A 15,946-nucleotide genomic window follows, 5' to 3' on the forward strand; every position below is an offset into this window, starting at 1 on the left:
TATGGTTTGTCTCCCTCCCTGTTTTTATATTACTTAATTTTTTTAACATTTATTTATTTTTGAGAGACAGAGACAGAGCATGAGCAGGGGAGGGGCAGAGAGAGAGGGAGACACAGAATCTGAAGCAGGCTCCAGGCTCCGAGCTGTCAGCACAGAGCCTGACGCGGGGCTGGAACCCACAGACCGTGAGATCATGACCTGAGCCAAAGTCGGACCCTCAACCGACTGAGCCACCCAGGGGCCCCTGTTTTTATATTATTTTTCCTTCCCTTCCCTTATGTTCATCTGTTTTGTGTCTTAAATTCCACAAATGAGTGAAATCATATGGTATTTGTCTTTTTCTGACTGATTTCACTTAGCATAATACCCTCTAGTTCCATCCATGTAGTTGCAAATGGCAAGATTTCATTCTCTTCGATTGCCGAGTAATACTCCATTGTATATATATACCACATCTTCTTCATCCATTCATCCGCCGATGGACATTTGGGCTCTTTCCATACTTTGTATTGTCAATAGCATTGCTATAAACATTGAAGTGCATGTGCCCCTTTGAATCAGCACTCCTGTATCCTTTGGATAAATGCCTAGTAGTGCAATTGCTGGGTCGTAGGGTAGTTCTATTTTTAATTTTTTGAGGAACCTCCATACTGTTTTCCAGAGTGGCTGCACCAGTTTGCCTTCCCACCAGCAGTGCAAAAGGCTTCCTCTTTTTCCGCATCCTGGTCAACATCTCTTGTTGCCTGAGTTGTTCATTTTAGCCATTCTGACAAGGGTGAGGTGGTATCTCATTGTGGTTTTGATTTGTATTTTCCCTGATGAGGAGTGACACTGAGCATCTTTTCACGTGTCTGTTCGCCATCTGGATGTTGGAAGAGATCCCTTGGTGTTAATGCCTGTCTATTCTGTCCCTCTCTATAGGTCTATATCATCCGGGTCACATGGTCCAGTGGCTCCACAGAGGCCATTTACCGGCGCTACAGCAAGTTCTTTGACCTCCAGGTAAGGATTTGGAGTCTCCAATGGGCTGCAGGGTCGGAAAAGTTTAATTGGACTAACTTTCCATTTTGACTTCAGGGTCTAGATGCTCACCCCACAGCGGACACAGAGTGGTTTTTTTTTTTTTCCTAGACTTAAAAATGATGTCCATTGTGCTCCCTTGAGCAGCACAGCTACTGAAGTCAGAAGGATACAGAAATTAACATGGTCCCTATACAAGAATGACATGCAAATCTGTGGAGCATACGTTTGAATATCCCAGGAGAAAAAAACCTTCCTGGCTTTAGGCACAGATTGATCCAGGGTTTTCAATGGTACCACCTCACCCAGCTCCTTCCTCTCATCCTGCATTCCTACTTTCAGTGGTGTTGGCTTTATCCTCAGATCCCACGTGGTTACAAAATGCTCTGGGATTATACTCAGCAGGAAAGAGTGAAAGGTCACTTCCCAGAAGTCCCAGCAAACACAGTGTCCTGCACGCCATCCTATCTCTTGACCCCACATGTTCTTTTAGAAGCTTGGGTGATATTAACCACCGACATCTTGGTTGTATGGACCTAATCCATTCCTAAAAATGTTGAATAAAGAATTTTCAGAACCTGTATTTCATTATTTTAAAGGAAGAGGAGATGATAATGTGCTTCTCGCAGGTTTCCCCAGTATCACTAAAACCATCTCAAACGCCTACATAACAAACTGCCAAGAGTCGTTGTGTAATGTCAACCGAGACTCCTGTTACCTAATTATTAAAATGCAGTGAACTCATTAGTGGTGTTCTGTGTTGACAAAATGCAACAAAATTAAACAGTACCATATGTAAATTATATTTTTCTTCTAGTCTACAGCAGACCTAGAAGTGCACAAAGAGACTATATGGTAACGATGCTAAGACTCTAGCTAAAACAGACTTGGCAGGAGCAGCATGGGGGCCAGGAAAGGGCTGAACCCTGGGGGAAAGGAAGGGAAGATGATGTCCAACACCTTTGAATGTGATGAGCTGGAGGCATCGTCCTGTCTGAGAAGGACCAAGATCCACACCCTCTTTGCCAGGTGCAGGGGTGACTTAGGCAGATCCATTATAGCAGATCTTCAGTTCAGAGATTGAAGTTGCTAGACTGACTTTTCACGCACAGAGGGTCTGTGTAGGGACGACCACCTGTATTTTGCTTTCAGAGGCCTCTTGCCTGCCTGACACCTCCAAGAAGGATGAAGGATAAGAGGGGACAGAGAACGGCGACACTCAGGATTGCTGTCCCGGGGATTATGGGAATCCACAGAGCAAAGTGGCCACTGGGCAGCTTAGGCAGGAAGAGAGGAGTGGGGTAGATTTATGGGAGGAGGCAGGTATGTCCCATGGAGCCCCAGAGCAGGAAATGAAGCTGGCCCCACAGGGCCCCAGAACCAGCACCTGATTGGCCCTCAGAGGACCAGCAGCTCCCCAGCCGTCTGTCATTGTGGCCACAGGGTCTCCCATCAAGCCTATTTTGTTTAACTGCTAGCTTCTCTGGACCGGCTTCCTCCCCTAGCCCATTGGCCCACATCCTCCAGACAGCACCTCAGTCCCTCACTTTTCCCTGTTGTCAACCCTCTGGAGTTTATAGGTGCTGAGTCCAGTCTCCAGGAGAGAGAGAATCTGATTGTCCCAAGGGTCCTAAGTGTACCTCCACGCCTGTCAGCTTGGCCAGAGAGGTTGGGGTGTTTGCTCCAGCATCATCTAGAAGAGGAGGTTGGATGAAGACGGGAGTGAGGAGAAGGGCATATGGAAATGTCCATGGCTGCTGTTTTGCAGCCAGCAGGGCGGCATACCCACAGCTTTAGACCTTGACCTCTGGGGTTAGAGAGACTGGGTTTAAGTCTCAGCTTCGTGTTTCAGGTCTCAGCTTGGTGTCACCTCTGTATGCTTCTGAGACTCAGTCTCCCCATCTGCATGTTAAAGAATGAAAGAACTTTCCTCATGCATTCGTGGTGATGGTTAATCGAGCTGCGCCTTGCTCAATAAGCACATTAGCTGCCATTAGCTGTCCCTCAGTTCAGAAGGGACTTGCCCGAGGTGACATCATTTCGGAATGCCTGAGCCAGAGCGTGATCACGAGTGTCCCTGGCCCAAAGCCTGTACTCCCTCCACTCTCCTGTTCTGACTCAACTTTCTTGTTTCTACCAGAACTTAAAAGTGAGGTTTTCTTCCCCACTCAGCATAATTGGCAATAATTGGGGGTTTGGTATAGCATAAATAGCTGCCTCAGACTCCCCTCCCTGTTAGTCCAAAGGCAGTGCTTCAGCCAGCCTTAAAGAGGCCCAGATGGGTGGCTGGAGTGGGAAAGTCATAGAATTCCAGAGGGTCCTGCTGTCCTAGAAACAGCCACCCCCCAAAACCCAGAGGAGGAAGCTGGAAGAGGGCAGGGCGGGATCCCACCAGCCAAAGTCAGCTGTTCCCGAGGAGCAGGCAAGGAGGTCGGCCCGTGTGGGGCCGTGACACCCTAAAGTGAGGTGATTTCATGATCCCACACTCCCCTTCCTCCTGTCTGGTGAGTAGCCTTGGCTTTGTCAAAAGTAACTTGGCACAAAAGAGTATGGAGAGGGCCAAGCTTTCGTGGAGAAACAGCTAGGCCAATGTGGCGTAATGGAAAAAGCAGAGGACTCGGTCAGGAGACTTGGGGCCCAGCCACCTGTGCTATGAGGCCTTGGGCACGCCTCTTAACCCCTTTGTGCCTGATTGTCCTCACCAGTAACAAGGTAATGACAAAAGAAACAGCTGGCATTTCTGGAGCACGGACGGCTAAGCATCTAGATATAATGACTCAGTTAATCCTCATATTAAGTTTATTAAATTACATAGATGAAGAATTCTAGGCTCAGAGAGGTTAAGTCATTTGCACAAGGTCACACAGCTAGTGAATGTCCAAACTTAGATTTGAAACTGGGCGGGCGACACCAGATACCGCACTCTTTGCCACTGTGCCGTCTAGTGCCCCTGTCTCTAGTGGCTACTTCACAAAGTTTATATGGAGTTAAAAGTGATGATGTGTGTCCAGAAGAGGCAGATCCGTAGAGTCAGAAAGCAGATTAGTGGTTGCCAGGAGCTGGAGGGAGGGGCAAAAGGGGAGAGGCTGTTATTGGGTACTGGGTATCTTTTGGGGGGTGATGGAAATGTTCTGGAATTAGATGATGGCCCTGGTTGCACGGCCTTGTGAATGTACTAAGCACCACTGAATGGTACGCTTTAAAGGGGCGAATTTTATGGCACACGAAGTATCTCTCAATTGCTTTTTTAAAAAGAGTGATGATGTGTGCGAGCAGTCTCTGGGCTGTCAAGCCCTGAGCAAATGTCAGCTGTTGGGATTATTGATGGGCGTGGGTTGCTGCTAGGAACTGGCATGAAGATCAGAGGAGGCGACGATGCCAGTTTAATAGAGTGGTTAAGATCCTGGGCCTTGATCCAAATACTGCCACTTACTGGCTGTGAGATCTTGTTTTAGTCAGAACTGTTTTAGTTGCAGATGACAGAAACCTAGTCAAAATGGATTATTCAAAAAGAGCATTGATCGGCAAAATGTAACTGAGATGTCTAAGGGTACTAGGCTGCAGGTGTGGCTGGATCCAGGAGCAAAAACGTCCACGAGGACCTGGCTCTCTCCACTTCTTAGCTTTCTTCATGCCCAAGCAGGATGGTGTGTGATACAGTGGTGGCCACAGCTCCAAGCTGTATCCAACAGGTCAGCTCGGTGGCTTCAGAAAAAGAAGAATGCCCCCAACAATTTAAGCAAAAGTCTCATTGGTTCATCTTGGGTCGACGGCTGGGTCAGTCCGGGCCAGCCTAGGGACTGGAGGAGAATGAGTGTAGACTAATCGAGGAGTAGAAATAGTCCCCAGAAGAAATCAGACAGCTGCTTCCAGAAAGGGAGAAATAGCCTGTAGATGACAAAAACCAGTAAATGTTCCTTCTGGTCGGGACGAGACATTCAGGCAGAGGAAATCCTCTCCAGAGAGGCTGCCTGGAATAGAAAGAAGGAGCATGACTCAGGTTCCTTTGTGGGAAGAGAGACTCACAGTCACCAGCGAGAAGGTCCTGTTTACGACAATTCACCTTCCAATGTGATTTCCTAACCCTCTCACGCTTAGAGGAGCCGGACCCTGATCGTCATACCTGCCACTACTAGCTGACATCTGGCCACAAGTCTCGTTGACATGAGGGTGCAGGTAACAGAGCCCTGGGCTTGGAATGGGCAGACCTGGTGTCAGGTCCTAGTCCTCTGTCTTCCCAGCTGTGTGGCCTTGGGCAGGCCACTCAGCCTCTCTGAACCCCTTTCTGCCCTAGCCTAGGCCCACGTTGGAGAGTCCATCAGAGTGTGACGGAGGGAGCTGGCCTCTGAGCAAGATGCCCACAGGGTTGAGGGCAGTGCCCAGAGAAAATGTATTTGGGTTGAGTGGCACAGTAACAGTATCAGCAATCACGTACTGAAATGGGCCAGGTGCCCATTTTCTACACCGCCTTGTTTAGTCCTGATTTGCAGGCCCGAAGTCGGTATTGTGCCCATGTCACAGATGGGGAAACTGAAGCTCAGAGAGGCGGAGTCATGTGCCCAGAAACAGCATGGCTAAGATTCAGGCTGCGGCACACTGAGTCTGAAACCTGGGCTCCTAACCACGGACCCCCCCCGGCCTCCCTGAGGCCCAGAATTGCCTTCACCCATGTCTCTTCAGAGTTAGCTTTGCCTCAGAGTTCTGCCTGTAGCTGGCCTTCAAAGACCCATTTGGCCCTCCTTCTAGATGTGGGCGGGGCCTATCCTCAGGGCTACTCCGAGCAGACCACAAGCCCTTCACAAACGGGCCTCAGATGCATGAGGGGGTCCGCTTTATACTGCACCGTGCGACCTTTGCCCTCTGAGTTTTCCCACTGGTTCATTCTATCCCCTGGGCTGGGGTCACGGTCACCCCTGGAGCCAGGGCTTCCCTCACAGAAGGCACGGTTAAACACGTGCTGAGCCAGACCCCAGGTGTTCAGAGAGGGACCTCTGTCCCAGCCAGGGAGCCCAGGCAGAGCTTGCTTCCTGGAGGAACAAACATCTGAGCAGGGCCTTGACAAGGAGTAAGGAGTTGACCTGCCCGCAGGACGGGGGGAAGGCTTTCCGCAAAGAGGAAACCACGTGTGCAAAGGTGTAAAGGCGTGAGGAAGCAGGACTTTTAGGGCGCCCTGCAGAATTACAATGGTGGGGGACACCGAGCCAGCTGGGTCACTCTGCCCCGCAGGGAGCTCACATGTGTCCCACATGCAAGAACGCTCCATCTCTGAGGACCCAGAGAGGGCTGTTCCTAGGCACAGGGGCTCTCGCGGGATGCTGCGCCCTGGGCGCCGCACATCTCAGAGCTGGAGGCAACCTGGAGGCAGCATGTCGATCCGCGCCTTTGTTTCTCGCCAGAGAAGGGAACTGAGATCCAGAGACGGGAGCGGCCGTCCCAAGTCACACAGCAAAGTCATTTGTTTCCCACTGTGATTGAGACAGGACTGGCCTGTCCCCCTGCTGAGAGTCTAACTGCCCCCCCCCCCCCCGTGCACTTCTGAGCTTTGGGGACTGTCTGCCCAGGAGCCCCCACGCTCCACCCCAGGGGCCAAAGGGAAGGGAGTGTTTTTCTCGTCTCTTCTGGGGGCAAGTACAGGGGTGGCAGAACCCAAGAGCTCTCACTCCCCAGGCGGGCCTTGCCCACCGGGGGGGCTTCCCAGTGAGATCCTAGCCCACAGCCGGCTGAGGAGCCCGCCATGCATATTTATCCAAATGTTCGGACACACTCCTTTCCACAGACGTTCTCTTCTGAGATCGCAGCGCACCTCCCACGTGTTGTACGTGCTTCATACACTCCTCCTTCCCTTCCGTCTGAAGAGCTCTTGCCACCTCAGTTGTGTGTCGCTAAGAAGACAATACCGTCGTTGCCCTTTTCCACACAGTTAGCAAGTCTTTCTTTCTAAACTAGAAAGAAGCGAGACTGTGTTGGTCAGTTGCCTCTGCATCCCAGCCCGGGTCCTGTTGCTCCACCTGGAACATTATAATGTAACTTCCCCTCTCCTGGACAATGGCTGGCCAAACCAGATAGCCACTTTCTTTTACTCATTTGTTCGTTCGTTCGTTCATCTGTTCCCTCTTTGCACAGTTGCTGGCACACACCAGTGGGGAGGTGGCGGCGCAGGCCAACGGGCAGGCAGACCAGTGAGGAGGTCAGACTGAGGCAATGGACTGAGGGGCAGTAGGGAGAGAGAGAGGGATCGGTGGGATGAGAGGCGGGCCCCATGTGGCAGGTCCACCGGGACGCCGGAGCAGGCTAACCTTTGGGCCAGCTCCTCGAGGGGACAGAAGCCCCAAGGACAGCGAGCCGTGTCACACAGGTCCAGGTATGCTGTGTCCTGCTCTGAGGACCACGCAGCCTCTATCCAGCCAGCAACTGCACATGACGGTCCCCATGGGCCGCCCTGGCTCTTCTGGGTTGTGAGGCTTGGTGATACTGAGGGAGGAAAGCCCTCCAAGTCCAGTCTGCCACTAACACAAACCACGTGTGGCCCTCCATGCCAGCTTCCATGCTGTTTTCCTTGGACAGCACGTCTCCTTTTTCTCTACCACAAGCTGATGTCTTGAAAACTGCTGATGGAGGGTTCTCTCATCCCCCTCGGAGGCCTGCAGTGTAGCCACTTGACGTGGCTCCCTCTCCCTCCCTACCCCTCAGACTGACTCACTTTCCTCCTTGGTTTCCAGTCCTCCTCACCCTGAGCACCACTTCCTTTTATTATCTGGGGGGAGGGGCATGGATTTTCTAGTTTCCAAGGAGAGCGGTCCACAGTGGGACTTAGCCTGGCATGTCTCTGGTCCTGCTGCTGCAGACAGCTGGGTCTGGGGGTCCCCACAGAGTGTCTGGAACGTGGCCTGTGGGTGCCAAGGATGACGGTTCTCTGGATAGGAGCGGCTTGTGGCCTGTGAAACTGGACACACTAAGACCAGAAGCAAAACAGCTTCCAAGCCTCCGATCTTCTGTCCTTTCAAATAGCAGTCTTAGACTATAGTTGCCATTGACAGGGTGATAAAGAAAGCGAAATAAACCTGGATACGGCTAAACGAGGAGGATGGATGTTCTAGTCCAGCCCTGCACTGTTCACTATGATGGCAGTAGTCATGTGAGGCTATTTAAATTAATAAGAATTAAATTAAATTAAAAGTTCAATTCTTTAGTCTCCAGAGCCTTGTTGCAAGTGCTCAATCTTGGAGCTCAACCTAGGACTTAGTGGTGACTGTAAAAGGTCTATGTAGATAGAGAACATTTCCATGGTTGCAGAAAGTTCTGTTGGACAACCCAGCTCTGGCTTGTGGGGGGCCTTGGATAGTCTGAGGAGTTTTGCTAAGTTTAAAACACAGCCTTGCAATGGAATGTTCTTCAGCTTTAAAAAGGAGGGAAATTCTGGGGCGCCTGGATGGCTCAGTCGGTTAAGCGTCCAACTATGGCTCAGGTCATGATCTCACAGTTCGTGAATTTAAGCCTCACGTTGGGCTCTGTGCTGTCAGCCCAGAGCCTGCTTCAGATCCTCTGTCCCCTTCTCTCTCTGCCCCTCCCCTGCTCGTGCACTCGCACATGCATGTGCTCTGTCTCTCAAAAATAAACATTTAAAAAAAAAAAAAGGAAAGGACACCTGGGTGGCTCGGTCAGTTAAGCATCCGACTGGCTGAGGTCCTGATCTCACAGGTCATGAGTTCGAGCCCTGCATCGGGCTCTGTGCTGACAACTTGGAGCCTGGAGCCTGCTTCAGATTCTGTCTCCCTCTCTCTCTGTCCCTCTGCCACTTTCTCTCTCTCTCTCTGTTTCTCTGAGATATAAATAAACATTAAAAAAAAAAAAAAGGGAAGAGATTCTGACACCTGCTACAACACGGATGAACCTTGAGGACATTATGTTGAGAAAAATAAGCCGGACACAAAATACTGTGTGGTTTCATTATATGCAGTACCTAGAATAGGTAGATTCATATGGATAGAAAGTGGAATGATGGTTGCCAGGGGCTAAGGAAGGAGAATAGGGAGCTGGTGTTTAATGGGGGATAGAGTTTTAGTTTGAGAAGATGGAGAAATTCTGGAAATGGATCGTGGTAATGGTTGCACAGCAGTATGAATGTGCTTAATGCCGCTTAATTGTATGTTTAAAATGGTCGAAATGGTTTATGTTAAGTGTATATAACATAGTTTTTAAAAACACACAGCCTCGGGGTTCCGGGGGTGGCTCAGCCAGTTGGGCGTCGAACTCTTGATTTCGACTCAGGTCGTGATCTCACGATTCATGAGTTTGAGCCCCACACTGGACTCCACACTGGTGGCACGGAGACTGCTTGGGGTTCTCTCTCTCCCTCTCCCTGCCTCTTCCCTGTTCATGCTGTCTCTCTCTAAATAAGTAAATAAAACTTTAAAAAAATTAAAGAAAAAGAAAATCACAGCCTCACAAACTACTAATTATTCCCAAAGAACTTTCAGAATAATGTATTCCTTATGAACAGAGTGCAAGGAGGGAGGATCTGTTTGCGAGCACCTGTATGTCCTTAAAGGGCTCACATTCAGCATTCATGTACACAAGGACCCTGACAGGCAGGCTGTGGTCCTTGTTCCCCAGATGATGAATCAGGCTCCCTGGGTGAGGAGTCTGGCCGCTGACACACAGCTGGCATGAGGAAACATCAGGATTTAACCCCAGGGCTGTCTGGTCCCCAGGGGTAATAATAATCTGTGGTTACTCTTTGCAGCATTAAACCCAGGTCTGCTGCCTCAAATTAATAAATAACACTTGGGGAGACACTTCAGCTCTTTGGGCCATGCTTGTCTGGGTAAAAAAAAAAAAAAAAAGCAAGTCAGGACAGAGAACGAGAGAATAGCTTCCTAAGCAGACTGTTGACCATAAGAAACACTGGGGGGAGGCCTCTTCAGCTGGCATGCACATTCGGACAGGGGCTCAGAAGGAAGCCTGAAGAATGGAGAACGGGCATGGGAGGGTGGATGGATTACTGGTGCAGACCCTTTTTTTTCCCCCCCCTAAGTTCCCTGTAATGGTGTTTCAGCAGTGTCTTAACAAATATAATTGAGAAGGACAAAAAAAGATGGTGTCGGGCAACACCTATAATCGCTAAAAGACTGCAGCTGGGACTGATGGGTCACCCCGCTTTTCAGAAGAAAACACGTTCACCTGTGCCCAGAATGTTACACTTACTACATCTCGGGCTGAGTTTTCACGTTGGCATGACATTCCAAAGCCACCTCTGAGGGTGATCTTAGGGAAAGAGAATGGGATTTACATTAAGATACTTGAACTGGCCGGACCGCCACTTAGCTGGGTGACCTAAGGCAGCCGTCGCTCTCTGCTCCCCAGTTTCCCCCCTCTGTGACATGGGGAGCATACGTTTATATCACAGAGTTATTGTAAAGGGCAGGTAAAATCATGCATAGGAGAAGTCTTGTTAACTGTAAACTGCCAAGCAAATGTTAGTAGAGGTTACTGATTGTTACTTAATATTGGTGACATGAATAGTATTAAGCAGGGTACTTGGCAAACATGTAAAGCTGTCCTCCACAGTGTTCACTCAGTGAACATTGGTTGCTTTCGTCGGTTTTTATTGAGAGCCTACTTTGTGCTGGCTTCGAAAAACTCCTGGGTTTGAAGCAAGAAGCCTGCCTTTTCCAGAAGGCCCGCCGTGGCCTTGCCAGTTGCTGAACGACATGAACCAAGCATTTCCCCATCACCACACAGCACAGAGTAGGGCCAGGGGGTGGGGGGGGGGAACCACATATAAAACCATGGCCTCCAGGCAGCCCTTCAGGGTGCTGGCCAAGCTGAGGGGGACCCACCTCCCTGGGGCATCCCATAAGACAGCGTGGAGGAGGCGTGAAACCCCAGCCCGTTTCTCAAGCCTGAGGAGCAGTCCGTGTTAGTTGTTATCTTCGCTGCTTCGTAGAGGCGGGGTGTGCGACAGCGGAGAAGCCATGGACTTCCATCTCTGGCCCGTCCACTTGCTGGCTGCAGGCCTCTGGCAGGTTTCTCCACTCTCTGGGCTTCAGTTTCCTGGCTAATCTTGTCCACCTTGAAGGAGCATTCTGAAGATTTAGTGAGAGCCTGTGTCTAAAGAATCGAGTCTATGCCTGGCACGGACAACCTGCTTCTCTTGCTCTTCCGGCCTCTTCTCCCTCCCCCTGCGCAAGAGCCCTGCTTATTTCTCCAGGGCTAGTCAGAGCTTCTCTCCTTCTATTGGAGGGACATCTTGAAAGCCAGGGTGACTCTCTCCTTAGGGGAAATAATGAGCAGGCTTTTCACGTTCCAGCCATCACTCTGGGACACCCCAGACTCCCTTTCCCTCTGCTTGAATCCTGGGCCCAGATACCAGGAGGATGGTCATACCACCATGACAAAGCCTCTCTATACAACAAGGGTCAGCTCTCCCTCGGGATGCTTGTCCATCAGAGGTTGTTGGGGGCTCCGGACCCTCAGTGGCAGAGAAGCCAGGGTCTGGAGTATGGCCGGTCACGTGGCAGAAGGAAGTGGGGGGTAGTGAATCACGCACCGCTCGTAACTCGTCCACCCCAAAGTGACGTGGTCTTTTGTCCCTCACATTTAACTGGCCATGTCCCAGCTCAAGTGCGGGGTGGGAAGTACAAACCTACCATGTGCGCATCTACCGTGAGAAGAACCAGAAATCCGACGACAGCCTTAGTCATCACCACGGCCCGGCCTTAATCCATAAAGTAAGGCTGCAAGTTGGTATCATTATGGCCAATTAGAAGTTGAGGCCCAAGGTATGTCACTTCCCCAAGACCACAGCTGCAGGTCCTTGTGATTTTGTGTATCAAATCCGAAGCGTCGTCCCACTGGTAAAGGTTTTCAGTTCAGGTACTCTGCCCTTGTTCTTTCTCACCCCCACGGCAGCCTACACCTCTCCCTGCAGGTACCGCCTACACCACCCTGTAACGATCCGTTTCCTTTGCAGTCTCTCTCTAGACTGTGCATCTTTCCATCTCTGTACCCCATTCACCTAGCACAGATTCAGGCACAGATGTATCTGTTGAGCCAACCTGGGGAGTCTTAGTGGGACATGGGAGTGTAATGATTCACAGGCATAGACCTAACCAGACTGAGTCATACTGGTTTGTTACTTAACAAAACCTGCAGTTCTTAGGAAGCAGATTGGCCTGCTGTCAGTGGGATTCTGGTAGCTCTGGGGGTGTTGTTCACATTTCAGGTCCTGTGGCTAGAGAACCCCAAGAAAACTGAGAATGGTCTCTCCCAGCTCTGAGCCTTCACTAATATGGCGGCTGTGGACATAAAGAACTGTTTTCATGGAGAACCTAAGTCCAGTTGACATTGTCTTTCCCATGTGCACATGTCTGGGTTTCTGAAAAGCTGAACAAAGTGAGCCTTTATGTATCAAATCACATATTTCACATAATTCCCTTAAAATGTCAGAGATGCATGTATCATATTAAAGGCTTCCATTTTTGCTATTTTCTCCCTGTTTAGATGCAGATGTTGGACAAATTTCCCATGGAAGGAGGACAGAAGGATCCCAAACAGCGGATCATTCCCTTTCTGCCAGGTAGGTGAGACACATGCTGTCAGAAGGGGCTTCTGGGGGTTCCAGGACCGCCCCCAGATCTCTCAGCTCAGCTTCCTTGGGACATAATACTAATGACCAGAGTCCCAGTCATTTGTGGAAATTAGTGCCTGAGAATATGGGCTTCGGGGTCAGATGCCACACCATCTACTTAGGCAAGATACTTCACCTCCAGGATCCTCAGTTTTTTCTGTCTCTAAAATGGGAATAATTAGAGCTCATAAAGTTTTTGTAGTGAGTGGCATCTTTATTATGGCTGCAGTTTTAATTTGCTATCTCTGTATAACGAATTAATGCCAGTTTAACAGCTTAAAGCCACACTCATTTACTATCTCACAGCTCAGTTGGTCAGAAGGCCAGGCAGTTCTGCTGGGTTCTCTGTTTAGGGTCTCATAAGGCTGAAGTCATCATCTTGGCCAAGCTGGCTCTTAGCTGGAGGATTGAGGAAGAATCCACTTCCAGCCTCATTCAGGTTGTTGGGAGAATTTACTTCCTTGTACCTCTAGAGCTTAAGTACTATTTCCGGTGTGCCTGGGTGGCTCAGTCAGTTGGGCGTCCAACTTCAGCTCAGCTCATGATCTCGCCATCTGTGAGTTCGAGCCCCACATCAGGCTCTGTGCTGACAGCTCAGAGCCTGGAGCCCGCTTCAGATTTGGTGTCCGCCTCGCTCTCTGCCCCTCCCCCACTCACGCTCTGTCTCTCTCTGTGTCTCAAAAATGAATAAACATTAAAAAAAAAATTTTTTTTAAGAGCTCATACAGTTACAGTATACCTCCCTAGCTAATCCAGCATAATTTCCCTCACTTAAAGTGAATTATGGCATATATTGTAACATGAGCCCAGGAATGAGATCTCATCATATTCACAGGCTCTGGGGACTAGGATGGGACGTCTTTGGGGTCCGTTTGAGAAATTCTGCCTGCCTATCTACCATAGCTACCAAGCACCTTCTGAGTGCCCAGCACCACTCTGGGCACTGTGGAGGAGTTAATACAATCATGGCTGGTCCCTGCTGTCAAGACATTAAGTGTTCCTTTCCCCCGCAAAAATTCCCTTACCGAAGGAACAGCATGAAGGCTTCAGCTCAAAAAACGGGGCTACCCGAACCAGAGTTATTGCTTCAAGTAGTAACATTGGATGTCTACTGCAGGCCAGTCACTGGGCTAAGTGCTTTACATTCATTACCACATTTAGTCTTCAGAACAACCCTGTGCCCATTTCACAGATGAGGAAATTGAGGCTCAGAGGAATTATAAGCATTTGCACAAGTAGCAGAGCTGGGGTTAAACACTGGTAGGGCTGGCCCCAAAATTCATGCCTGAAGTTAGAGGGCCCAAGTTCAAATCCCAGTGCCCTGTGGATCCACTCGGTTACCTTCGGTAAATTATTTAAGCACGCACATTATTTCCATTTGCAAATTGGAGATAATAATGATACTTAAATGATAAAGTTGTTATGAGGATTAGCTAAGGGACTGGCACAGAACTAGCAGCAACCAAGCACTTACTATTTTGATGTACAGACAATCAGCAAATTGACAATCGCCCCAAATCACAAATATTTAGCACTGAGGGCCCTTTCCATCTTTTTCATTTTGCAGACAGGAAGCAGACCCAGAGAGGAGGGGGACTCCCTGGGTCACACAGGAGCCCACTCTCCCCTCCCCCACCCCAGAGTTCTGCAGTCGGCAACACACCGAGTGGGTTCTTCCAGATGTTAGCATCATCGAGTGGGTTTAGAGACAGGGTAGATGTATTTGCCAGGCCCCCATCCACTGGGAGAATCATTTGCCTAAAAAAGCTAATGTTTTTAGTTCTTCCACGGAGAAAGTGTGCAATCACCCTGGAATTTTTGTTTCCTATTGGAGAAAACCCAGTGCACCGACTGCAGCTGCCAAATAGCAGTGCCCCACAGCGTGTGCTTTAAAGTCCAACAGACCCAGTTGTGTGACTTCCAGCAGATGACATCCCCCTGCCCCTGAGCCTCAGTTTCTACATCTATAAAATGGGACCATGACCCCCTTTTACAAGCTTCTTGCCCTTGGATATAGTGGGTTCTCTGTCAAAGTCAGAACCAGGATCCTGGGATATTCCTTTGGAATGTCTTGTTACTGATATTTGAGAGTCATACATAAATGATCAGTCTGAATATTCAAGTTGAACTGGACTCTAAATGTAGGCTTTTCTTCAAGGAAACGAAGGAAAGCAGTAAGTTGTAACTCTTCACTGGATGAAAGGCAAAACCAGCTCTGAAAAAACTTCCCAGGACAGGGAAGAACTTGAACCGACCCTCTCCCAACCCCTGAAAGCTTTTGTGGTTACGTAATCTTCCACCCACGAATTTATGAAAATGCTCTTCTCAGAGACTCAGCCCCATTTGCCCTGCTCAGGGTACCGACTTGCAGCTTGGAGTGGTCTGGTCGGGCCCCAGGACCCCTAGAGCATTCCTTCCCAGCCCACCCCTTGGCTTTTCCTTGAAGCCAAGGCCAACGGCAGGGATAACGCGGGAGACAGATCCCCTCTCCTCGGGGTCAGTTTTCTGCCAGGACTGCCGCGTCAGCAGAACAAAAGCAAGTCTCATGTTAGCACAAAGGCAGGGGGAGGGGAAAGGAGCCCTGTACAATTTTCCATCCCAGCAAGAGCTGGGGAAGCCAACTTGGCAGAGGATGCAGCTTGAAAAATAAGACTTACAGTTTGGCCTTCCACCGCTGTGGAAAACAAAAGCCTGCCCATTCCCACCAAAGGCTGTGCTCTCCGCTGAGCACCCTTTCCACTCCAGGAAAGCTGGCCTGCCGGGGAAGCCTCGGGCTCACCCTCCTTCCCTACAGCTCACACCGAAAGGCATCAGGTGCAGACGAGGGGCCGTTGCCCAACTGGCATTTCACTCAGAGCCACCGGTCAAGGAGGTACTGACCACGTGCTTCTGCCCCGCAGCCCAGGGCCTGAGCCAGGTTCCAGTTCTGCTGCGGATAGACGATGAGTTAGCCCATTGGAGACAGGTCTTCACAAACTAAGCTGCAGGTTGAGGAAAGAACGTGTGCTCTTAATTGCAGAATATAAGGCCGTATCATCTAACCCATGTTTTTTTAAGTGATTTACTCTTTTTGTGAGCACCTAGGAAGGGCCAGGCCCTGTGCTGCGTGTGTCATGGAGGGTACTACTAAGGAATAGGGGCTGCTCTCCCATTTTACAGATAAGGAGACTGAGGATCTGAGAGAGAAATGAATTTCCCAAGGCAGCATAGTCAGTAAGAGACCACCTTGGAATTGGCCCAGGGCCTCTCTGACTGCAGAGTCTGTGGCCTCCCTGGCAGGTGCCACTGCTGCCACGG

The 15,946-nt window shown here is 49.9% G+C and overlaps 1 protein-coding gene across 1 annotated transcript in view; it reads left to right on the forward strand.

Annotated features, from left to right (window-relative positions):
- SH3PXD2B (SH3 and PX domains 2B) overlaps positions 1-15,946 on the forward strand; it is a 105,786-nt gene that overhangs the window by 32,892 nt on the left and 56,948 nt on the right. Inside the window, exons 2-3 of the mRNA XM_049648665.1 lie at positions 922-1,002; positions 12,523-12,598. Coding sequence (XP_049504622.1) covers positions 922-1,002; positions 12,523-12,598 — 157 coding nt within the window. The remainder of the gene's footprint in view (positions 1-921; positions 1,003-12,522; positions 12,599-15,946) is intronic.

This window comes from Panthera uncia, assembly GCF_023721935.1.
Source record: "Panthera uncia isolate 11264 chromosome A1 unlocalized genomic scaffold, Puncia_PCG_1.0 HiC_scaffold_17, whole genome shotgun sequence".
Classification (NCBI taxonomy): Eukaryota; Metazoa; Chordata; class Mammalia; order Carnivora; family Felidae; genus Panthera; species Panthera uncia.